We start from the raw sequence: 27,141 nt of genomic DNA on the forward strand, positions 1-27,141 counted from the left end.
GTCAGTAAATGAGCCCAGCCAAGCCAAAAGGTTGGATACCCATGCTCCTGTATCTATTTTAACACTGTTCTATATAGTCAACAATTCTGCCAGAAAACAGAATCTCTACTTCATACAAAATGAATTAAAGCAAAAATAAACAACAACAACAAAAAAAAACGATTAAGTGGAAGGTCCCATTTGGGATTTTGAAGTGTCAAGGGTGCAAGAAAAACACGGAAAGATAGTTCTAAGTAATAACTTTCTTCAATGACGTAACTTTTGGCTATAAAAGTCAAAAAAAGAAAAAACAACAATGCATTAGCCCATGAAATATTTATACAGATAGAATATATCTCCAACCACCACGAGAGTTTTTTTTAGGGGAAAAAAACCTTCCTTTCTCATCGTCCAACTTGTTACATCTCTTAAAATGATGTTTAGAAGATTAATATGAGTAAAGAATTTACTAATATTTTAAATATTCAAGTCTATTTAAAAAGTGAATTTCCTTTTTTTTTTTTAATAAAGGTTATAAAGGAACTTAACCCAAGGTAGCAAGATAAAACAAAAAAAAGAGACAATCATCCCATTAAATGGTTCTCTTTTATACTTCTGTAGTGGTGACTTCCTTAATCTCTGCAATACATCTCAAATACACACTAGTTACCTTTGCAAATACAGCAGTAAAAAGCCACAAGCTATTCTGACAGCCGAGGAAGTATATATCTGAAGTTACCAAAATGCTGACTTAACCAGAAACAGGGCAAATTATAGGTTTTCCCCATATCTGACACATGCAACTCTAAAATGAACTCGTCTCTTTCTGAGGGCATTTTGTATAGGGGATGATGGTATTAAAAAATTTTACAGTAGTATTAATGCAACTGAAAAATGAGAGGGAATTGCATCCTTATTTTTACCTGCTTGCTCTCTGAACTTGAATGCCAGTCAAGCACTCATACAGTGAACTGCTATCACCAGACAGAATCAGTATAACATAACATACATTATTAACAAAACCTTGAGAATTCAGGATATAAATTAAGTACATTAAACAAATTAATTTATTTAAAAGAAAATGTAAAATTCGCATGGCCAGCTACCACATACACCTTGCTACACTGTGCAGGCTTTCTCACCTGCAACACACACCATTTTTCCACTCAAAGTTTATTCTAATACGAAATCTGACTTTAAGTTAACCATTTAATTATGGTCAGGAAATGTACACGTTAGCAGTTATTGATAAAAAGAACTTAATAGCTAGCAAACTGTTGTTTCAAGTAATCTGTTGAAGTGCGGATATTTGGAATATAATGAGCAAAACCACAAGTCTGAATCAAATCTTTTCACAGAATACTTAGCTACTCTTTTTCCTTAACAGAAGGACTCACATCCTTTCATTTCAATGCAGCCAAAAAAAAGAGCAAAACCAGCTTTGCTTTATACCACATCACATGAAATTAACTGCAAAAGAATTGAACAGGGAAATTGAAATCACACAGTTGAAGACTGAAAGCCTGTTTTATTCAGATAGCCTTGGCAGAAAAAGGTAGTAAGCTATTTATATTGCATTTTTAAAGAAAAGCACTGATTAACATTTTATTGCACAAGTTATAGCTACAAAAATATAGGGAAAATAAATATGTTAGTGATTTTCTACCACTGTAGCAGTAATTTCATTACACTATAGCACTTCAAATTGTGTGTTAATATAAATGCCATTGCTAGTCACAGCTGAGCACCGTCACATCTAAAGATTAACAGACAGTTATTACTGGAGCAAATAAATTTTATAACAACTTCAGAATGACTTTTTCTAATATCTCTAGGAAAAGTTAAAGACCACTGAAAGACATAACATTGTTCTGGAGACCAATACCTTACCCTTCCCCAACTTTCCATACCACCACTTCCACACCTACACATTTTTTTTAAACTACAATACTGAATATAAAAGGGTAAAAAAAACTATTACAAGGGCACCAATATAGACTCACGTAAACAAGCAGGACAATACTGGAGAAGAGGTCACAATGATCTGAAAATTTGATTTCAAAGTTAACACTCTATAGTATCAACTTACGTTACCTCAACATGCTTTGGAAAGAAACTGGCAGAACCTATTAAGAATCCTAAATTAGCAGACAAAATCTTCTGCGTATGGGAAGTTGAAGTCTGAAAGGCTGGTACATCTACCAACAAAATAATGCTTGCTTCCATTAGAATCTCATTTCTCTTCATTGACACAATTTTAGCAAGGAAAATATTAATAAAGTACTGTTATTTTAAAACAACTACAATACACATGAATATTGGTAAGGAGAAGTTAGTGTAATTTATTTTAAGAAAAAAAGTCTAATATGAAAAGAAATAAATGGCTGCATAGCTCTGACTAATTGCATTCAGTTGTTTCAATCTCACTTAGGTAAGTGAGATCAGGATAAACAGTGTTAATACTGATCCTCATGAAGGTAAAAAAGGTAAAAAACTTTTTGACTTGACAGTTTAATCATTAAAGAAAACAAAAACAGCAAACCCCTTTCTCAGCAAAAATTAATATCACGATGGAGGCTTTAACAGTATCAAAACTACAATTAAAAGGCAGCAGCAGTTCGTGATATTGCAAAAGTCAGACCACAGTACAGTCTGAATATACATATTTGCCATTATTTTGTTACATCAGCTCACAAATACATAGAGGCATAATTTCTATTTACCATAAAATCAAAATAACTCGACATACATTTCAGTATATGACAGCGATTCAATCAGTACTACACATCAAAATATTATCACAGTTAAAAATCAGACATTCACAGACATGACTATGGATCACTACAATTATTTTAAACTATTTTCAAACAACCACTAATCACAGCTTCTAAGAAATGTGAGGTCACCTCAAAACAGTCCTCAAACGTTTCCCCATGAAATGAAAAACTTGTTATACAGGCGTATAATTAAAGTGCACTCAATATATTTTGAATCATTAAACCCAATGTCAAACTGTGAACATCTCACTGGAAAACAGAATCCATATCAGCTTCCCTTGAAATTATACACTGAGATCTACAGAGACTGCAAAATACCAAGATCCTAAATATCTCAGAATTAACAGCATCCAATGGTCCCCCTCCTCTTTAAATTTTCTTAAAATGTTAAGTCCGCAAAGAAAATATACATCTCTATAAACACCTCTAAATGTTACCATAAATACTTCAAGATAATACTTACTGGCAGGCATTGCTAATCAGTAATCTGTCTTCAATTTTGCAAAGTATAACCTATAAAAAAACAGAAGTGTAATTCTAAACAATAATCTTGGACAATTTACATTCAAATACGCATAGAAACTTCCCAAGAATGAGACAAGTTAACATTCTTCAACTCCAACACCACAGAGACTGTTACCACAGAAACCCAGATAATCATTCTATCTGATCAGAATAATATGTGAGTTTTTTCTATTCTTGAAGTTTAACCGTCTTATTCTTACATTTGATGCCTGATTAAATGTCTTCATGTTTACTGAGATGAGCTTCCTCACTGCCTCTGTTTATGGTGTACATCCTTACAGGGTACTTCTACTTCAAATGCAAGTCACAACACAGGGGATGTGAAAGGTTTCTGTTCTATACCATAGAAAATTTATGCTAAAAATCCACATGGAAGTTTCTGTAATAATTTCCTCTTAGTATTAAGAAAAGATTTGAGAGCAAAACAATTATAAACAGAAGATGTGTAATGCATTTTTGAAACAATTAGATATTTTCATGCCATTAAATCAAAGATGAAACAACCTATTTTAGGGATAAATAAAGCCTAACCTACTGTTTAAAGGGCAAATTATTTGACATTTTTATATATTAAAGCAGCATACATGGATTTTATTAACAACCAAATGCAATGAGCCCTGCAAATACACTTCTTCACAAATAAAAAAATTAATCTCAGATAAGCACTGTGCTGCTGTTTTCAAAAATACGAAATTAAATGAAAAAAATATATACATTCAGCTAAGAACTGTTAATATAACACATTATTTTTCCAAGCACCAACAATGTGAGAATGAGCATTTTACTTGGTCAGAAGTATGTTTAAATGACATAAAAGCAATGTTCACAGTTGCTAAAAATAAAATTTTCTCTTGTTGTATATGTACATCAATCAAAGGTCCCAATTTGCTGAGAGCAATCTATGATTAAAAACAGCTCTTCAAAGTAATTTATTTAAAATATTCTATCCTATTAGCAGGCTGTATGTTCCCCTCCAAGGACAGAGTCAAAAGCAGCATAATTTGGCAAGAGAAAATATATGCTATAGATTTTGATGTTTGGGAGAAACACAAAAAAAGCAAAATCTGTAAATTAGAGCATAGTTCAGAATTCACTTGGGAGATCACAGAAGACAGATATGCTAACATATCAATTCAGCATGAAAACACAGAGTTAATGAAAGGTTCATCAGAGTCAAGTAACATAACACTGCATGCCATCATCAGTGATGAGTAATTCAATACACTTAGGTAGGAAATTATCACCGTTATTGCTAAAGAAGTCAGCCAACTTTAGAAGATTTTAATGCAGAAAATAATTGACAGCTGTTGAAGCAATTTTTTTTTTCAAAAAGAACACTTTTGGTTTCATTTAAAAATAGTTCATTGGCTTTTTAATTACTTTATGATTTGTAACAGGACTAAAAATTCGAAATGGAGCTACAAGGACAGCTACAGGCAAAAGAGAGCCCACAATGTCCTCTCCACAGTGTTGAGTCATGGGCAGATGAGGCCTAGGGCAGAGTTTTGTCCACTGGAGTTGGCATCTCCTGAAACAGATGCAGTAGAACAGTGCTAACTAAAATAAGAAGCTTCTCACTATGAGCCTGCATTGCTGTTTGCCACCGGAATCAATTCTAAGCATTAAGAGAAGGGAAAAGAAGTCCAGTATTTGATGAACAAGAACTCAACAACTGAAAAAAAGAAAGCGAACGATGATAGGCAGTCATAATTTAATTTAAGAGTGACATCCAGTTTTCTGCCAAGGACTAGAAGATGTTTTGTTTTCCCAATGATAACAGTAAACCCAAATACATTCTATTTGAAGTACAATGTTTCTAAATCTATATTAAAAAGCAGATCAGTGTTTCTGTGACAGGCAAGGGTCATTTTTCTTAACAAAACTTTTTTTTTATAATCTTCTTACAACAATTTGGCAAGGATGAAGAAAGCCATTGTTTCATCAGATTCTAGAAGCACTAACACGGGAAAAAAAATACACCTTGTTGTACTTATTGTTTCTGATCACTCACTTCCTCACATATCTTTTTTCTTTACTTCAAATAACACAGGATGCAAAATTAAAGTATAGCTTAGAAGTTGAAGCTATTTCTTATTTTCCTGAGATTCCATAAATGACGCTAGAAAAAAAAACAGAAGAAAAGATCTTTTTCCTGTTGAGCTTTAAAAGAAAAACAAAAACACTGTAGACATCTAAAGTGGAAAGATCTCATGGCCCATGCTTCACGATGTTAGATTATCACAGTAATTTAAGAGCACGTGACTCTATTCAGTGAAGAAAAAAAATATTCAAGGCTTTGGGCCAAATCTGATTTCATAAGGATTGTCTTTAAAAAAAAGATTATATGCACAAGTGCTGGATGAGGGTAAAAAAAAAAAAACAGAAAACCCAATGTATTAACAGCCAAATCATTTCCTTGGTCCAATAGAATCAGAACTGTATTTCCAAAAGCACTTACATCCTTGAGCTTTGGCTGAAGAAATTAGCACATTTAGGATTTGTATTTTCTTTCTACCATACCATTATGTAACTGCATTATGTAACACTATAAATAATTAACTTAATTTGAGTATTCGAAATGCGACTGTAAACTGGGCACCCATCCATTCCTGCAAATTAAGACAAAGGAGAGCACAGGTTTCAGCATCTCTCACAGTCAGATGATGCGGGCTGGTGAGCAGGCATGAGCTGAAAACACTGAAATGCACTGTGCAATAAGTTCTGACATCACTTGTTTCCCCACTCATATTTTCTACCTGAAAAACTGATCAAAACTGTTAGTTTTGTCAATATTCAACATTATCAACTCACACGCTCACTCTTTAATATCAACAGTTTGGTTCCAAGTACAGTTTCCAGAAAAAAAAAAGCTTAAAACGGATCTGCCCCCCCCCCCCCCCCCCCCATCTCAAAGGCTAGTTTAACCTAACACCTATTTCGGTGACAAAACTGAAAGCACCACTCCTATGCCTCTGTATATACACTGCCAGCAGTGAGTTAAAAATAAAAAAAAAATAAAAAAAAATCGAATAAATTCTTCTCCTCTTTTCCATGTAAAGAACATACCATTTGCCTTTACATAAAAGGAAAAAAAAGACTTCAAAGTTGTTTAAAAATTACACAGTGATTTTACAATTATTACTTCATTGCAGAATCAGGCTAGGCAATTAAAAACCACAGTTATCAACAGAAGTTATCTTTAATCCATACTTTCTACAGCTCAGATCTCGTAATTAGGAGTACAGTTCCCTTTCATAATAGCTGAAGTTCAATTGATGAGTGTAATTAATATTCCAATGCCTTCTTCTACTTCCATTTCAAACAAAAATTCTGTTATTTTCACTTGCATAAGATCACTTCAGAAATAAAGACAGTTCATCACTAACTGCCCACATTTCCTTAAGGTGAGGCCACATTTCAAGCAATTGCCTTCAAATAAATGATAAATGGAAACTATGCAACCATTTTGGTTACTTGTTTTCCTGAATCATAAATTAAACCATTATAGCAGGACTTTAGAAGAGTATGAGTACTACTTAAAATCTTGCACAAAACTTACGCCTTCTCATACATCAAGGCATTACAATCTAAATCAGGAAAATTTTACACACCACCTGTTTTCACTCAAGAAAACAATTCAAATTATTTTATGTATATTACAAAGATTTCAGGAAGCAGGCTATATATGCCTTGCCAAAGCCTTGGCCATTGCACTGGCTTTATTTTACCCACTCAATTCACAGAGCAAACATCTGATGTAGCTTTAGAAACACAGCACAGACCAGTTAACTTGATTTTGATGTGGGAGTTTTCCATAAACTCTCCAGCAGAGCACAGAGCTACCATAATCCACTCCAGGTTTTTTATTCCTAATATCTCAGCTCAAAGTACTATGGGATACTTCCTTAACCGTATTAAGCTTAAAGGAAGATACGGTAATATAATTAGTTCTCAGTAATAGTATTTGTGAACCTGCACCTCAATTACCTTAAGCATGGCTCCACGCAGCACACTTACTGGCAAGCACCACAGTCTGGTAAATTCACCCAGTAATGGCTGCCCACAAAAGTGTGCATCTGTCAGACAGTGCTGGCAGAAGAAAACATAGCAGCACCAAAGCATATAAGAGCTTTATAGTAAAGCATGAAGCCACTGAAGAATGCTCACTGTACAGCTGCATTGGGACATGTCATCTCCTTGTGTTCAATTAATGAATATCAAAGAATCATAGAAAGGTTTGGGTTGGATAGGAACTTAAAAGTTCCACCCCTCCTGCAGACAGAGCTGCCCCAGGAATCAGGCAGCCCAGGGCCCCAGCCAACCTGGCCCTGAGTGCCTCCAGGGATGGGGCATCCACAGAGAGATACTGCTGTGATAAAGGTCATTTCATCGATTCATGCAATTGTTCGAGTTGGAAGTGACCTTTAAAGGTCATCTAGCCCAACTTTCCTGGAATGAACAGGGACAGCTACAGCTAGATGAAGTCGCTCAGAGCCCCATCCAGCCTCACCTTGAACACCTGCAGGGCCAAGGCATTCACCATGGCTTGGCAACCTGTTCCATAACAGACCCTAATAAAGAGTCTACCCCTTGCTTCTTATAACCCCTCCTTTAGATACTGAAAAGCTGCTATCTGGTGTCCCCAGTGTGATCAGCCCCAGCTCTCAGCCTGACTTCACAGGGAAGGTGGATCCCAACAGATCCATGTCTCTCCTGTGCAGAGGACTCCACGCATCTGTTGTTACCAAATACTACTCACCAGGAGGGAACGCTAGGGAGCCAGATTGCTGGGATCCCACCCTGAAGAAGGGGGCATTGACACGGTGATTGCAAAAAAAAAAAAAAAAAAAAAAACAGAAAAATCTCCCTCTCTGGATGCAACTCCTGCCAGCAATGAAGGAAAGAAGGCATTCCATGTTAGCCAAGATGATGGACCACCGTGGGGAGAGGCACCCAACACCAACGGAGAAGGCCTCACAGGAAACGACTCAAACCCTCCTACACTAGTGGCAACCTGATAACAGCCTACCACGGGTAAGACAAACCTCAGCGCTGCTATCACGGCTCTGACCGCGGGCAGTCCCACGGGACAGCAGCACAACGCGCTAAGGGAACGTCTCGCAGCTCCTCGCTCCCCTTCTCTTCCCCCTTCTCCAGCCCGTCACGCTCGGCTGCCAAAACAGAAACAAGAGACGGAACCGCTTCCCCGCGCTCACCTCAGCCACCGCTCCGCCTCAGTTCCGCGGCCGCCATTTTCTCCCCTCGCCGCCCCGCCCCGCGATGCCGCCTACCCCGCAGTGCACGCCGGGAGCTGTAGTTCTTATGGCGGCTCCGCTGCGCCGCGGGCGGGAACAATGGCTCCGAGGGACAGCGACGTTGAACGGCAGCTGAGCCAACGCGGCGTTATTTCTAGACTGGAAGGGGGGAAATATTAAATACTTGTTTTGTGTTGCTTGTAAAAAAGGTGCCAAGTGAGGATGAGTACAAGATACTGTGTGCTGGTAGCCAAGCTATAAATAAAAATACATTTTCCACTCATTTCAGATCACGTACATCTTCTGACGAATTAGCGCCCCACTCAGTTTTACTCCCTTTCACAGTATCACCGTTCCTGACTCGTACTCATTGAAAATAAGCACTAAGAATGCCGAACAGGGCAGATGAGATGCCTCATATTTTTTAGCAGTATCCAAGCCATGTGTAGACTTGGGAAAACTGACAAGAAAAAAATATTGCAATATGTGGTGGAACCCGAGGGAGTTGGAAGAATCCTTTCTTATTTGCACCATTTCTAAAATACAGCTGTGATTCTGACCTGAATATGATAAATATAATATGAATAAGTGAAGGGTCTGTTTTCTATGGGTTGTACATTGAGTTCAGCATTTGTCCTTTGTGCATTACTTTAGCTAATGATAAGAGGTTTCCCAATTTTCTCTGAAATGTAGACGAAATGTCCTACAAAATTTTCAGATGCACCTCCAAGTTCAGAGATAATTATTCCTCAATCAGCTACAGGCAGCCTTCTCTCTCTATTGAAATGCTTTGTTCAGGCTATTTTTGTCTCATTTTTCTATTAGCTGTGTGTAACGGAATGCAAGTTCCAGCATACTTTTCATTGCCATATGGTTACAGAAAAATGCTGGCAGATAGTGCACCTCCTCGTCCCTGGTATTGTCTGAATAATTTCTTATTCAAGAAATTCAAGCATCAAGCCTGGTGGCTGCTGCCCGTTCATCCCCTACTCACGGTTTTAAGTGTAATGATATGAATGACATGTCTTTTTTACTTTGTTTTTCTTTTGGTGTAAAAAAACACTAAAGCAATTTAAAACCCCAGTTTCTGTTGTCAGACATTACAATTTCCATGCCTGTGATAAATATATATTTTTTTTCTCTGCTGGTTTTTAAAATATTTTCTTCTAGTTTCCTTGCATTACAAATATGTTATGAATATAAAATAGACTTATAAAGCCCCAAACATAAAATAAATTCAATGTTGGGATTATAGTTTATTTGAAAATATACAATATATATATTTAAAGCAGCCCTCTTTTCTGACATTATTTTATAAACCATATAATAACTAATGCTCTATAAAATTCAGTAAAGCTCTTAGGCTAATTGCAGTGCTGCTGTTTAAAACAACTGTTTCCATAATTCAATTTCAAAATAGAGCAAACAGCTGTGATGTTGTATGAATATGTATATGCTGATCTGTGTGTTTCCTTATGTACTATGTGGTGAATAGAAAATTTAATTGTAGAATACACAAATTTGTCATTTCACGGAGAGCATCAGTAGAGTATCGAGCCCCATTTTCTCTCCAACACATTTTCTATTCACTGCCAATGAAAGACAGTCCTCATCCTTTGACCACATCTAGGATGACAAACCACTCAATAGGAAGTTTAATTAACTACATGTGAAATTTCTGTACAGCTAATTTCTGGTCAAATAATCCAGTATTACTTTCATTCATTCCAAACCCATTTAAGTGGACAAGCCAGCATTCCTCCCAATATATCCTAAATCTTTTGGAGATACAGTTCATATATATACGCTGATCCACTTAAAACTGTTTCTCAAGTGACCCGCCTTTTCATTTTTAAATGGCAGTGATAGCATAGGCACAATTATGAGACAGAAATGTTCAGTTCCGTGACCAACTACACAGAGTTGTGATTTGTGCTAGTAATTTTTCATTATCAGTTCCACGTTTGCTAATTAGATTTCTAATACACATGTAAGTACAAAGAAGTGTTCAGTTCAGTGTCTGGAACAAGCAGCAAAAAGTACTTTATTATGTTGCCAATGGAGCTACAAAAGGGTGAAAAGAATTATTAGCTATTGTTAGACGGCCTGGGAACATGAGCTCTTTTTAAAGATTTTTAAAGGAAAAGATAAAATCATCTGAGTTAATATACACCAGGAACATACATTGTTACGTTGCTTGTATATCTAAGAAAGATAGTCACATTTAAAATATTTAGTTTCACATATTTTTATATAAGCAGAAAAAATAAGAGATAAGGAAAGGTACAACTTGCATCAAAAACAAATAAATAAATGATGAATTGGTGAATGATGTATAGCTGCCCACCACTACACTGTAGAAATGCTTTATGACAATTCATTTTGGATCTCAGTAGCAAGAAGCAGTAGTTTTACTGGAATGACAGCATGGCTTGCTCAACTACCCACAAAGAAAACCATTCACATCAACTCATTTGTCTATTTTTTGTTTAAATGATCACTTGCCAGTTAAAATGTTGTTTATTTTGCAGTGTATTTTTTCAACCTCATATATAAATATGGTTCATTCTATAAATGGGTGGTAATTACAGCCAAATGTAGTTGATGATAAGAGAGATTTCTAGCAAGAGTAGTTGTACTGCAGAGGTCAGATCCTCAGGCTCTGTGTTAAGGAATTTGCTCTTGTCATTGTTCATTTTGGCAGAAGGCAGAGTGGATGCAAACCGACGCTATTAACCACCCCTGAAAGCCGAGCAGAGAGTTCATGCCAATTCAGCCCTGCAAACCACCCAGTAGCGCATGTTAGATTTTTTTCTCCAGTCTCGTCTTGAGCAAGGCTTCTTGGTGACAGCTCCACTCACTAGGAAGACAGCTGTCAGAAGGACAGTAAAAATAGATTGGAATGATTATGGGTTTTTTTCCAAAATTCTCAGAAAGTGCTGAGCAGCACTGTCAGAAAAGTTGGTGTCGTGCAGATGTCTTGGAGCAAAAATATTCAGATCGCCTCCAAAATCCCCAAATTCTTTCAAAATTATGTCCATATGTTCCTAAAAATAAATTCTGCCTAAGAATTAAAGGTGTTGATATTAAAGAATGCTTGTGTGTAAGAAATGTTTTTGCATTATATATTCCATATGGATTTGATGACCAGTAATAGTTTATAATATAAGTGATGCAGAGGTACTTTCTTGTTTTCTGGGTGTTTTTTTTTTTTTAGATATATAAGTCCTGAGGTAGAAGAGAATTTACAGGAAGTTCATTCAAACACTAAAAGGGATGTTCTTACTACAAAGGAATACATGTTTTTAATACATTAGGAGTTCTTGCCGTAATAACATTTTTACAGATTAGAGTGGCTCTGATTGAATTTATTTTTAGGGCTGGTGGTGTAAATGATTTTATATTACCATATTTTAATGAGGTCTGTATTGTTAAAATTTAATTTGCTTGTCTGACTGAGGGCAGGAGGGCAATGGAGTACAGAACCTTCTCCAATACTGAATAGGTGGCAATGTGATGTACTGAATTTGTGAAACTCAGAGTTCCTGTAAAGAGAGCTAGCTAGGCATATGATTCCCAGTTGATCAAACTACATTTTTTCTTACTCCCAATCAGTGCCATTATATATTAGACAAGTTCATAATCCATTTCTCAGGGCTGTGATGTACCTCGGTATATTCCGTACATTTCAGCTGAAGCCTTCTCTTCCCTCTGCTGTGTAATAAGAGACTAATGTCAAGATTTTTCATTACCATTGCATCCAAAAATAGAATCTAATTATTCTTTTCCATTTCCAGGCTCAAGTGGATTTTTGAGAATTGAGTAAAACCCTATAGTAAAGAATGAATTTGCTCCGGTCTTGCTGCAACTGACACTTACTCTGTTTCTTTTAAAGTATGGATAACAAATAATGCACATCAAGTTTGCACGTCAAGCAATTTATTTTTGTTTATTTTCTTCAGATTCTAAGGCTTATGCAATTGCACTGTCTTATCAGTTCCCAATAGCGTCTCCTCTCCAATGCCAGGAATAGACATTAAGACCTGGGAATCCCATTAACCCTCTGTTGTTAGCTGATCTTTTTAAGTACTGGATAACTAGAAATACTGGGAGTAGAGCTATTTAAGACATGACTTGGATCATCTCAAATAATTTTATTTCTTTTAAAAAATAATTTCCAACCCTTCTGAATTCAGTAAAATGTAAAAATTCTGTTCAGCTGGTTTATAATGTTTTAACCCTTCCTATCTTTTTAGGTCAATTCTGAAGTCATAATATACATCACAAAATCATCAATAGATTTCATTTAGAAAATATCAATATAGTCATGGCATTTTTTTGCATTTTTTTCCACTCATAACTACATGACATATATGTCAGATTTGCATTTTCCCATAGATCTGTAATGTAGGAAATAATAAATACACTGCTGAGCTCTATTTAAGAAATGCCAGGAGGTGGCGTGAGCCTACTTATTTCAGTCCCTCAGGTTCTCAGTTTTGCAGTGCATGCGATCACATGCTGTTGCTTCCACTTGGACCTCTGCCCCATTTCATGTAAATAGCAACTATGAGAAAATATTCTCTAACTTGTTTGATCATTGCTGTTCCAGATGTGTACCAATTAAGTGTTTATTACTACTTAGATTTTGCTTTTGAAACTTCATTTTTATGTAGACTCTTGCCAAAGTACTTGTTGGTGCTTGTCTGTGTTCACAACATGGAATGTATTAATTTCTTTTACACAGAAGATGATGAGGTAAGTCACCATCTCATTTGAACAGTGGCATCATTAAGGTTTGGAATGTGGAATTAGAGATGCAGAAACCTTGACTTTTCTGGAGTATTTTTGTAGATGGTCAATTGCTATTGCTATTCAGAATGGTTGCTGCCAGTGCCTACTCACTCATTCTAACATCTGTGATCTACTCTCCTCTGTCCTAGGAATAAAGTCTGTATTTTCCTTTCTTACTCCCTCTGCAGCATTGTGTGTGAAGAAGAATGAATGCTACTACTTCTTTACTGAAAAAATATGAATAAACATAATCTAAGAGAATCATAGGAGATCATGGGAGAGGAGAGGAGGAGGTGGAGATCAAGACCGCATGTCTTTTTCATCCAAGAGCCCTCCAGAGTTGTGCTAACAGCACTCAGTATCTCTTACCAAAAGTTCTGCAGTCATCACTCAGTATCACTCATCTCTCACCAAAATTCTCCCCAAATTCACCCATTTGCCTCACAGCCATGGGGTCTTCCAGCCCAGTGCTTGCATTTTCCCATGCTTTTCTCCAGTCATTTCTCACCTGCTTTCCTCTTACCCACTCACACTGACACTGAATTTTGCCCAATGTCTGAACAGTTGAATAAAAGCCACTATATTTAAACAGAATGCTAATGAATGGATTCTCACCTTCTTTTTCCTCTTTTTATTTCTCCTTTTTCCTCTCCTCTCCTCAAAAGGACTATACCCTCAGTGTGACATCTGTGACTATCGAAATCTGAAACAAGTTTCAGATTTGCTCTAAATTGTGCCAGCTGGTCTCATGTGCTTACAACCCAATTATGTAAACCATATGTCCTTCACAGAAAAGAATTCACATGAGGTTTCACACTGAAGACATAACATTCCTTAGAGCCAAAACTGATCAAAGAGGTGGCAGCCATTAAGGTAAGCATTTCCAAGGCTAGGTGAACTAGCCTGATGCTATCTGTCATTCCTAACATTTTTCTTCAGGCACTGGAATTTGCTTTTTTTGCCCAAAGTAATCTAGAAATTGTTCAACTAAGTGCATTGTCCTGCCAATGATTTGTAATCTCATGAACCCTGGCCCTACTCAACAAGAACTGGTGGAATCTCAAATCCAGAGTTTTCCAATGTAATCTGAATGCTCAGAGAGATTGAAAGAGTAACAATACATTTAAGCAGTATATTATCTGACTTGTAAATGTGAAGTGTTAAAATGCGGCTTTTTGACATTGCTGGCTTTTAAAGCCTCTCCAAGAAGTGATATTCAGAGAATTGCTGACAGGGTCAATTTCTGACATCACCTTGCCTTTTCAAATGAAATAAGCGAGATTGCATACTTGTAAATGACTAACATTTAGCTCAGCGTGCTTCATCCACTTTGGCTGCTTTAGAAATATAATCATTTGCTTGAGCATATTCTGCCCTTTATCTTGCTTTAGTTTTGACAGACAAACAAATAGAGCATTTATGACTGTTCAGTATACCTGAGAATATTCTTTACATTTTCAAATGTATGTAAATCTATGACCCCCTTTAACCCACAGTCTCTTCTGCATGAGTAATTTTTGAGTATAAGCAAGCATTTCTAAATTGCTTATATATTCTGGTTGTTTCTAGTTCCTGTTGGCCTTGTGATTGTTCTACAGAAAGATAGATACACTTTATTGCTATTTTTTTAAATAGCCAGCAGAAGAAAATGATTTTCATTTAAGTAATAACATTGTTTCTGAGGAATAAAACTTTTCTTTTGCAATGTTTTAGATGGTTTCCTCTTCAGAGTTTCTGAAGTGAGAGATCATTTGTGTATTTTTAATCTTCAAAATTCAAATCTTCAAAGCCTCACAGTACTGAAGAAGAAAAAATAATAATAATGTGACTCCTTTCTTAGTCAGTGATGAAAATAACTGCTCTACCTGCTCCTTAAACCTACATTCTGACTACTTTGGATACTGGAGATGCCCTACCCTATCATAACATAAGACTGGAAATAGGAAGTCACAGCCCAGCTGAAAGATGTTACTTTAACTTCAGCAGAAAGCGGATTTCATTTACAAGTTCCTGCAGCACAAGGAGTAATACATAGACTTAAATCTATATGTCACACCTTGAATCTTCAGAGTAAACTGAGTAAGTGAAGATCTCTTTTCTCAGATGAGTCCTAGAAACAGTATATGCTGCTGTAACTATTACAGTATTATGTAGTTTTCTTACATTTAATTTATGGAAGGATAACTGGGTTATTCTAATAGTAGTCATCTATTTCCTTTCCCTAAAATGGTTTTATTGTTCAAGTAATTGGATAAAATTGGCTGACAAAAATGATAACTAATGGGCAAATTTACAGTGTACTGTATACTGCAAATGTGCAGGATTTTTATGTATCATAAAAAGGTGCTGTTCCAAAACAAAAAGGACTTTAGTAAAAAACATACAATGTGGCAAATGTTCTGTGAACTAAAATGGAGATCATCTGGAGTTAAAGTTTCTTCATTAGGACATTATTGAAATTTTGCAATATCATAAGAAGGCCTTTTTAAAATACTTAGGTGGCATCAGGGTACAGAGTAGGATTCTAATCTAACATATATTCATTCTCTTGGTGATTGTTTATAATAAAGTCAAATTGAGATGAATCCAGAAAGTGAGATGCATGCACTGGATAAGGGATTGGCAGGATGGTCACACCCAGAGTTGCAATCAACAGTGCAATGTCCGAGTGGAAACTGGTGACAAGTGGCATTCCTCAGGGATTGGTGCTGGGACTGGTGCCATTCAACATCTTTGTAGGTGATACAGACAGTGGGATCACATGTACCCTAAGCATATTTACAGACACCAAGCTGAGTGATGCAGTTGACATGCAAGAGGGAAGGGATGCTGTCCAGAAAGACCTGGAAAGGCTCACAAAGTTCAGTATGGCCAAATGCAAGGTCCTGTACCTGGGTCAAGGCAATCCCAAACACAGATACAGTCTGGACAGAAAAGGATTTAGGGGTGTTGGTTTATGAAAGGCTCAATGTGCTGGCAACGCAGAAGGCCAAATGTATCCTGTGTTGCATCAAGAGAAGTGTGACCAGCAGGCCAAGGGAGGTGATTCTGCCCCTCTACTCTGCATTTGGGTAGACCCCACCTAGAGTACTACATCCAGTTCTGGGGCTCCCAACACAAGAAGGACGTGGAATTGTTGGAGTGGATCCAGAGGAGGTCCACTAAGATGATCAAATTGTTTGAGCATCTCGCCTACAAGAGCAGGCTGAGAGCCTGGAGAAGGCTTCATGGGAGCCTTGTAGCAGCCTTCCAGTACTTGAACAGGGCCTACAGGAAAGCTGGGGAGGGGCTTTTTATGAAGACATGTAGCAACAGGATGAGGGAAAATGGTTTTGAACCAGAAGAGGGTAGATTTAGACTAGATATTAGAAAGAAATTATTTACTGTGAGGGTGGTAAGACACTGGAATAGATTGCCCAGGAAGCCTATGGATGGCCCCTCCCTGGGGGTGCTAAAAGTCCAGGCTGGATGGGGCTTTAAGCAACCTGGTATAGTGGGAGGTATCCCTGTCTATAGCAGGAGTGTTGGAACTAGATGGACTTAAAGGTCCCTTCCAACTCAAACCATTCTATGATTTATGATTCCGTGATTTTTCCTTTTGTAAATATTAATCAAATGTTGACTGTAAAGAGAACTTCCAGATTCTCCTGTTTCCTTTCCTCCTTCCCTCCTCCTCTTTTCTGTTTATCAGGATAGCTTCTCCAGAAGATGTGATGACATCCATTCTGCAGTTGGAATATAATACCATGATATTTTGCATCAGTGTGATTAATCAGAGCTGACAGCAGTGCCTCTTGATAGTTTTTCAAAAAAGAAAATCTGATTTCACAAGGAATAAGGCTTAGCAGAACAGAAGCTCTGTCTTGTACTCATCTGGCCTTTCATGTTATGCTCGACAGATCTTGTCTGTATTCTAGCTTAAAAGCAGGAAATTGCTAGTACTAAAATTTGCATTGCTAATGGTATTTCCAAAAAAAAACAACAAACCAAAAACCAAAAAAACAACAACAAAAAAAAAAAAAGAAAAAAAGAAAAAGAAAAAAGAAGAAATCGGTGATTTTAAAAAAATCACGAGTACTGGAGAGAAACTCAAGGTTAGAATAAAAAAAATACTTTGTCATGATATAATGCAGATCTATTTCAGTTGTTTTTATAACTGTCTTCAGAAGTCGTTCATCTAGAGATACAGTTGAAAATAAATCATCTCAGGTTTAGCCCCTACAAGAGCAGGGTCAAGTGACTGGCACTCCCCATAGTTGATCTAGATAACTCTCCAGACTTACTGTAAAAGCATTTATGGTTTAGGCCAAGTTTTATAATTTGTATTATTTTAAAAATAAAATGCTTTATTGTAAGATTCAAAGCAAAATATGCAAAATGTTTTTCAGTATCATATAAAATACAAAATATAAACTCATTCTGCATTTCTTCCTACCACCTTTAAAGAAATTTTTGTCTTTGATGTGATGAGTCAGTAACTTTTAAATTATATCTACCTACTAGTGGTTCAGAAGATATTTCAATATTCTCTGTGTTCTCTGTACATTCTTTCAAAGTGTAGGTAGAAATCATTTCTGTCACATATTCAAAGCCATCCTAAAGGACTTTGTCTTCTTATTTTACTTTTTTGGAGAAATAGGCTTCTACAATGCTCTTTTTCCTCCCAGCTACAGTAATGTGTCAGGACATAGTGCTTACCTGACTCATCAGTCCCATTCCAGAGAGAAGTGGTCCATAAGTTTATGTTTCCACTTGACTTGCAAAAGATTATCATTGTCCTCTTCCTCTTCTTAAGCAAAAAGAGGAATAAAAATAATTGAAATAACAGGTTTGGGTTTTTTTAATGGATTTTGTTGTTGTAGTTGTTTTTTGCTGGTTATTTTCTTTTTCCCCTAGGAACTCTGTGTAGTGACATGAAACAACTCTGCTTACAAGTCAGAGTAACAGCAGGTAATAACCTAAATTTGAAAGAAGTTAAAAATGAGGGAAAAAAAAAGTTTGATTGACAATTATCTTGACTTCATCCATAATTTTTCCAAAGGATGCTGAGCAATTGAAAGACTCCACATCTGTAGCGTATCTTTAGCCTCTCAGTCTTCTGTTTGAGACTCCAAAGTAGCTCTCCAAAACAGGTGGAAATGATTGGTTTTCATGCTTCCTTCATATTATTCTCCCATAGCATTAATTAGGAAAGGGTTTATGTGACTGGATGTCTGTACTGAGTTTGAGAAATATTTGCTCAGAGCCTTTCATGTCTTTGAAAAACTCTACCAGTAAAACTTCTGATCAGATTAACCTGAAAAGTTGCTTTCTTTAATTCTGAGAATACATGACCGTGATACGAGTAAACAAATACAACAAACTCAGGGATTTTTATAAAGTGCATTATTTGTCTACCTTTTTCCATTTATTCACATGGGAGAGGTAAGCTGCTAAGAATGGATGGGCGTTGCAGCTGTATGATGTTGTGGCACAAAGAAGGGAAAGGGGACAACATAACAGTTGGAAGAGAACTTTAGGGCTTGTAATTTCTCCGTGCTTCTCTTTCTCAATTTCATGTCAGCTTCTGTACTTCCTCCCAGGTATGTTCCTGGCTGAGATGTCTCCCTAACCCACTTACATTGATGTCCTGTGCCTTGCTGAGAGAGGACACTCAACTCCTGAAGTGTCATACCATTTGGTTGATGTGATAGTTGATTCCTATGTGGCAGTCTGTTTCATAAGGAAAGAATTTAGTCCAGGAACTGATGTCACTGAGGCTACTACTGTCATTGAGACTTTGTACAACTCAAGAAAAACCCATTGGTTACACAGCTTTTCCCCTAATGTATGAAGTCTGCTCATGGTTCAAGCTTGAAGAGTGAGCTAACAAACCATAGAATCACAGAATCATTTAGGTTGGAAAAGACTACTAAGATCATCTGGTCCAACCATCCACCTCCAGGCATGGTGACTCTACCACCTCCCTGGGCAGCCAGTTCCAATGCATCACCACTCTGTGAGAAGAAATTTCTCCAAATACCCAACTGGAACCTTGCCTGGTGCAACTTGAGGCCGTTCCCCTTGCTACTATTTACCTGGGAGTAGAGATTGACTCTCACCTTGACACAGCTTCCTTTCAGGGAGTTATAGAAAGCAATAAGGCTCATGCTGGGTTTTAGCCTTTCTCATTTTCTCTTTGTTTATGCTTGAAACTTCCTTCTACTCTCCCCAAGCTGCCTAATGCTGTAGCTGTGTCACAAGAATTGAATGCTTACAAAATAAATTGCTATAAAACTATTGTTATATCTGCTCAAGTGAATGAAGCATTCGAATATGAATGATAAGCAGTTCACAATTCATTTATGAGATTTTAACATGCAGTTCAATGCTATATGAAGTTTTCTGATGCTTCAAGAAATTCCCATAGTCCTCTGCCTGGAGAGAGTATTCAAGTAAAATAAAGCTGAGGTGAGAAACACCTTTATCTCCATGAGCACGCTTCAGTCTCCAGGGCCACAGTACTTCTACCCTTCAGAAACTCCCATTTGATGAGAGTAAGAGAATTACAGGAAGGAACAGACAGGGGACAATGTCTGCAAGCTGTGATGCATATTTAGAGCTGGGAGACAAAATGCAAGAAAGAATCACCAGTCTTTGAATATTTGTGTTTCACAGACTGAAATCCCCTGAGTTTTATCCACTGGGAAGAAAACTAAAGTAACAAAAATGATTAAGGGACAACATTAGTCCCCTCCTTGGCATAGATTTTGCTTTTGATAGGACTGACTCATTCTGTTCTTTCTTGAGTGTGGTAGTATCTCACTAGAATAACTATGTCCCTTGTCATTACTAAAATTCAAAATATAATTCAGTTATAAATATAGTTATTAATTTCAGAATCTCTAGGGATGTACTGAGACACTGATGTCTAATTCTGACAATACCTTACAAATATGCCTTACACAATCAGATTGCAAAAATTGTATCCATATATTACTCAGCTCTGATTAATATATTTATTAATAAAGATATCAGCAAAAAATAAAAATAAAAACTTCAGATCAGTTTCTTGCAAGTTTACCTTTCTTTTTCAACATTTGGCTGACTGAAAAGATGGTTTGTGTTAATTACTCATCAGAAAACCTTTCTCCATGAGCAGGGAGTAGGAAGTCTGCCTCTGCCCTTGCACTTGCTTGATCTTAGGAGTGAGACACTTCATCTTCTGTTCTTCTATTTCTCATCTCTGAAATGGCATCAATAAATGTTAGATCCATAATAAAGCACATTTGCTTCCACCAGTGAAAAGCACTTGTACTGAAGCAAGGTGTTCTAACAAACTCAGAATGCAGTAATCTGCCCTACTTCTCTTCCTGCTTCTCCCAAATGGAGAGAGTAGATCAATTTTTGAAACATTTAAGCAATGATAACAGACATGGGACTTTTCTTCATTCCTTTTAGATGTTTGAGTCAGTGTCTCATGTATCTTATGTCAAGTTTTGATTCATGAAAGCCAGTTAGAGACCTAGTTACTGCTGTGCCTGCCAGGAGACATTACTAGATATGGAACTTGCCGAAAAGAAACTAATGAACAAGATGGTTTCTTCACCCTTCTTCTTAATCAGACTGAGAATGAAGTTTCTCAACTGTGTATGAAGTTACACAGACTAGACTGCAGATGGACTACTGACTTCACACATCCCTTGCTTGGTTTCATAACGATTATTTTCAGTTCAGATTGGTCTCCTAAAGTACGTGCATATAACATTCTTCTTCTGTACCTGCTCTAAGGTTAGTGTCTGCTTGGGACATTTATAGATGAGATTATGATTTCAACAGTATTCTATTTCAAGAAGTACTTTAAATGGTTCGTGAAAGTATTCCATTAAAGGAAAAGTGAGACAGAATGCATTGTGGGGTGTAATCTGTGGTATGAAATATGTTTTCCATACCTTGTAATGTGCTTGACTACACAATGCATACTGTTTCTGGGAAAGCGAGTTGTTTCTTTATGTTAATGCAATGTGAGTTGCCACAGCTCAATCACAGATTATCACAGAAACACAATACTGTAATGCTATTTTAAAGAAGTCAGTGTGTTGATGCTAACACCTGCGTTGAGCATGGATAGCAGTTGCTTCTCACCCCTTTCCTAACTAGCACAGAGCATCAGATGAAGCAAACCTTAAGTCTTAACACAGAGCACCACCTCTCGATGGGATTGCTTTCTGCACAGAATTGGCTGAAGTGCTGACTCGGCGCTAGGAGAGCACACCCCCACCTGCAGGTGGGCTCCCACATTTAGGTGTTTTAACAAGGAGATAGCAGTAGGAATCTCTCACATTTGATCTGCTACTGAGTTAGAAATCTTCTCAATAAATAGGAACCTTTGTTAGGGAGCCATTAAGGCCCTCTGCTAGCTGAGAAGTGAAAAACAATGTGGATCCATGGCTGTTTAGACCCTTACAATTGCAAGAACTAAAAAAGGTCAGAAATATTCACAATTTTATATAGACTATGTGAGAATCTCTTATAACCACTATCTATTTTATAAGAAAATTTGCCAAATTCCATGGCTCTATTAGCAGCAAAGATTAACAGGTATCATCACAGTCCAACTGGTGTATTTTCAGGCTTTGTACTGCGCTCAGACACTTTCAAGTTTGTGAAGGTCAAGTTGGATATCAGGAAAAATTCTTCACCAGAGGGTGGTGAGCATGGAACAGGCTTCCCAGGACAGTGGGCATGGCCCCGAGCTGATGGAGTTCAAGGAACATCTAAACAATGCTCTCAGAGATAGGATCTGATTTTTGGGTGGTCCTGTGTGGAGCCAGGAATTGGACTTGATAATCCTGATGGGTCCCTTCCTACGTGGGATATTCTTTTTAAAGGAAAACAAATAATAGCAGGGTAGAATCTATAAGTGACCAAAATTTCAGATTGATTTATGTATAACTTCTTTGATAAAGAAATAGGAGTTCAGAACTGTTGAGGACTTGATGGTTAAGCTAATCAACCTTCAGGCTAACTATCTTCTCATAATAATGTTGTGGTTCTGAAAATTCCCAGCAGTACTGTGAGCACTTCAAGAGTAGAGAATTCTATAGTGACTTTCATTTAAGGAACAGAGTAAAAGAGTATGCTCCTTCAGTACAGAGGCTGCCATGGGGAAGATGTAAATTCATGCTTTCAGTCAGTATGAAATTTATGGTATAATCAGAATTTTATTCTGTTACCAAAATGTATGACACTGCAGGAGTTTGAAGTTCTTTACATGTTATCCTTCACATTAAAGTCTTGTACAAATAATATTATAAAATGCCAGAGGCTGTTTTATGCTTTAAACGGCCTGAGTGTCCAACCTTTTGGCTTCCCTGGGCCACATTAATGAATTGCCTTGGGATTCATATAAAATATATAATATAGTTAATGCCTATAAGTAAATATATATATATATTTGTATTAAAAAAAAGAGAGCAAGAAAGACAAAACTAAAGGGTTGCATATGTATGCTTTAAAGAACAACAGTGGTTTGGAATATATGTGCCAAACCTTTGGTCATCGTGTGAGAAAGATAAATCAGTTTATCATTTTTATTTTGTAGGCTATTAAAAATATGATGGTTAATTAGAACAACAACAACAACAAAAAGTAGCTCCATTATGCATAGTACTGAAATACATAACAACGCTCCGTCAACAGGATCCAGAAATGAAAAGATGCATTAAATTAGTAACCTCAAACTTGTAAGTTTACAAAAAGTGAGTATAAATAATCTCAAAGAGGATATAAAAAATCAAAAGTAACTTGAATCTTATGAACATGTGCAGTCCTTATGCAAGTGAAACTCCCACAGACACATGAAGTTTTCCTGTAGGAGAAGACCTCAAGACTTAGAAGATGGGATCAGATGAAGGAAGAATATGTATTTTATTGAAAATGATCTGATCTGAAAAACTGTTTCTTGAATTGAAGCAGTAGTTTAATCCTTAATAGAAGTGATTATTTTCTGATTCTGTATTTTCTTTGGAGCAAATACAAGAACAGTGATTTTGAAAGGATGATAGCACAAGTTTGCTATTTTTACTGCTGTATGTTGGCTTGATTCTTTTAAGATGGATCCATGCCTATAACTCTAACTATAATCTTTATTTTGTTTTCCGAAAGCAAAGGCGTTAGCTGGAAGCAAGATCTGCTTAGTGACTTTTCTTCTCTTGCCCAGCTGAAGGGAATAGAGAAATACACAGCTGTTCAAGGGAGTTGTGCTAAGGCAGTGCCCACCATGAGTGCTTTGCTGGGCATTTAGCTGCAGACAGCTTATGTGCTCAAGAGTAAATAATGACTCCTGCTTTGCATCTACCCCCTGCTATTCTTCCTTTCTGCTTTAGTCCATGTTCTAGTACACACTTGAATTGTAGGTATTCTCTATTTTCCCAGAGCAGATCCAGGAAACCTACCAGAAGGCAAAAGGCAGTGAAAGGAAGAAAGTCTCAAGTACTGAAGTTAGTGGAAATTGAGGATTACACGACTTACAGTGCTTCCTAGCCATAGCAGCCTGCAACTGGACTTGAAACAGAGAAATCTGTCAACAGCTGTTATGTGAAATTCACACAACTGCAGAAGTCTTCAGCTCTACTTGAATCCTTTGCTACTGCTGTCTATCATCCTTTGGAGAAACCACGTCCTGGAACAAATCATTCACTAGTAAATCCTGCAATGAATGTATGAATTCTTTAAATCAAATCATTCTCAAGCATACTTAGAACTGTATTAGCAGAATTTATCATAAAGTCATAGAATAGTTAAGGTTGTAAAAGACCTCTGAGATCATCTGGTCCAACCATCCACCTACCACCAATATTGCCCACTAAGCCATGTCTCTAAGTATCACAGAATCACAGAATCATAGGGGTTGGAAGGGACCTGTAGAGATCATTGCGTCCAACCCCCCTGCCAAAGCAGGTACTGCAAGTACTGCATCTAGACCTTCCTTAAAAACCTCCAAGGATGGTGACTCAACCACCTCTCTGGGCAGCCTGTTCCAGTGCCTCACCACTTTTTTCTGAGAATAAATTGTTCCTAATAGCCAACCTAAACCTCCTTGGCATAACTTGAGGCTTTTCCCTCTTCTATTACTGCTGTTATCTGGGAGAAGAGGCCATACCTCATCTCACTAAAACCCGCTTTCAGAGAGTTATAGAGAGTGATAAGGTCTCTCCTGAGCCTCCTTTTCTCCAGACTGAACAATTCCAGCTCCCTCAGCTTCTCCTCATAAAACTTGTGTTCCAGACTTGTCACAGATTTATTGTTCTTCTCTGGACATGCACTAGGTCCTTGACATCCTTGAACTGAGAGGCCTGAAACAGAACACAGTACTTGAGGGACAGCCTCAACAGAGCTGAGTTCAGGGGACAATCACCTCTCTGCTTCTGTTGGTTGCACTATTTCTGATACAAGCCACAATGCCATTGGCCTTTTTGGCTACCGTGGCACAGTGCTGGCTCATGTTCAGCCAAGTGTTGATCAGCACCCTCAGATCTATTCCAGTGCCAGCCCCTGGGGTTGGTATTCTCACGACCTGTCATGAGCTGGATTTAACATTATTATTGCTTTTTATTGAGATACACACACTCGTTGCTTAGGCAAATACATTTCTGATCCTGGCTAGGTGTTGCAGAGCACCAAGCTCATCTTTATTGACCGTTTGATGGGATTGAAGATGGAGTGTAATTGATGTGCAATGAGTTTTATCCTCAGAGGTGTACAAGAGAGAAACCATTCTTACTCACTCCCTCAACCACAGTTTAATCTGTGGGGCTCCTGTACCCCTTGTTTTCTCTTTGGACACTTTTCAGTGAGCTTTCTATTTGTTTGCCTTGGGAGCAGAGGAGCACATGATCACTGACTCTTCATAAATCCCCCGATCTAAATTACCAAAGGCAGGAATAACTGGATGCACAAAAGAGTCTGAGTAAATTTCCGTTTAAGAAAAAAAAATACTGGTTTCTTTAAAGAGGAATACTGAAATAATTTCCATTTATTGGTGTATTGGTTTAATATCAATATTTAAATGGCCTTAAATACCATTAGAAAAGGCGTCTAGTTATTATCTCATGGCACATACTGTTCTTCATTTCTGCTTGAGTTTTCAGAAAACCTGTACAGAACATTGTATTTGGAAATAAATTGAACTGTATAGAGTGTCAGCAGTCAGGCAAAATGAAACTTTCAGGGAGGCACAATAGCAGAAAATATAATGGTATTTAAATTACTGGGCCAGGAAGCATGGAACTATCAAGTGAACCAAAAACATAACCTATAAAGAAAACTCCCAGAGCAAAGTACAGTTATTCCATCCCATTAAAAGATTCAACTTCTTTTCTCATTTTTGAAACAGATGGTTTGACAAGATTGGCAATGCTCAGCAGCGTGAACATAATCTAATTCATTCAAATAGGAGCTGAAAATAACAAAATGTAACTCAGCATGGAAAAAAGATTCAAGCTAACACAAGCTTCAGTAAAGAAATTCAAAACAAAGAGGCACAAACAGAACTAGAAACCTGGAAAGCAAGTGCATTAAAAGAGGCCAGGAAGAGTAGCAAATAAATGATGTCCATTTAAGCAAGAGGGGGGGATTAGTTATGCAGATTTTAATTATCCAAACTGTAATATGCCTGAGATGTTGAAACTTGTATTTCTACAATCAGATAATAGCTGAGTGATTGCACAGCTTTTAACGATGAGAAATCACTGGAGCTTGAGTTTCCATGCCTTTTCTGAAATTTTCCATACCTCACTGAACCTCTTCACAGCAGAAATGAGACACAGTGGTTTATGGTTCAGGAAATTGGTAAATCTTTTCTGCATTGCAGGTTGCTCTTTTCCCACAGCCTCCCAGGGGAGGGCTGAATCAGTGCCACAGTGCCACCTTCTGAACCACATGCACCTAGTGCTCCTTTACTACGTCTCAAGGAATAATGCAAAATCAAGATCCTGATGCCAAGCTGATCCAATTTTTCATGAAAACTTGTTCTCTGAAGTCAACACAGAAGTGCTGGTAAATACTTCACAGTGTTTCCTGAAAGGTTCTGAAAGAATCCTGTTCCTCTTCCCAACCACTTTGTACGCAGCAGTGCTTCCCTTGCTTCCTTCTTTGTTTCATGTCTCATTTGATCCTTGCAAAATATTCACAATGAAAAGTGAACAAAAGTGAACTTCTACAAATTTCTTTTCAAAAAACAGTAACACCTCTTCTAGTACAGAAAAAAATAGAATACAGCCACAGTAAAAAATTCTGTGTTTTTTTTTCCTTACAGAGCTGTTAGATGTCTTGCTCTGGGCATCTCCAGATTTGGCTGGCAAAATCACAAATGAATGGAGAAACAAATGGCAGGGTGGTCATGATGACTTTCTGTATAGCTTAATTTTAGGCATTCAACTTTCTTTCCCTAAGATAGGAGGCTTGTTCCATTAGGGTTCCTACTGAGGGTGGTTCACCCAAAGAATCATGCAATCATAAAATGGCTTGAGTTTTTTACCCTTGTAAAATATTGATTTCTGTCACATTTATAAACTCCCTTTAAATATTGGAAAGACACAATATTATCTCTTCACAGCCTTCTCTTTTCCAGAAGAGATCAAGCCCAGTTATTTTAGCCTTTCTGCATAGAAGAGGTGCTCCTGCCCTTCCATCATATCTGTAGCCTTCCACTGGACCCTCTCCAAAAGCTCAACACCTTTCCTGTGTTGGGAGCCCCAGACTTGGACACAGTACTCCAGATGAGGTCTCACAAAAGCAGAATAGGGGAAGACAATCACTTCCCTCACCCT

General features: G+C 37.3%; 1 protein-coding gene across 4 annotated transcripts in view; it reads right to left on the bottom strand.

Annotated features, from left to right (window-relative positions):
• The window catches only part of EFR3A (EFR3 homolog A), a 72,492-nt gene extending 63,940 nt beyond the window's left edge, over positions 1 to 8,552 (bottom strand). For all 4 annotated transcript variants that reach the window (XM_065752402.1, XM_065752400.1, XM_065752401.1 and 1 more), the window contains exons 1-2: positions 8,498 to 8,552; positions 3,220 to 3,269 (exon numbers count right to left, since the gene is read on the bottom strand). Coding sequence is in view for 1 of the 4 variants with exons in the window: in XM_065752400.1 (XP_065608472.1) it covers positions 3,220 to 3,229 (10 nt within the window). In the remaining 3 variants the exon portion in view is untranslated. The remainder of the gene's footprint in view (positions 1 to 3,219; positions 3,270 to 8,497) is intronic.
• Between the last annotated feature and the right edge of the window lie 18,589 nt (positions 8,553 to 27,141).

Source organism: Cyrtonyx montezumae, unplaced genomic scaffold, assembly GCF_038088225.1.
Source record: "Cyrtonyx montezumae isolate F1298 unplaced genomic scaffold, pur_monq_1.0 scaffold_8, whole genome shotgun sequence".
NCBI classification, from domain to species: Eukaryota; Metazoa; Chordata; class Aves; order Galliformes; family Odontophoridae; genus Cyrtonyx; species Cyrtonyx montezumae.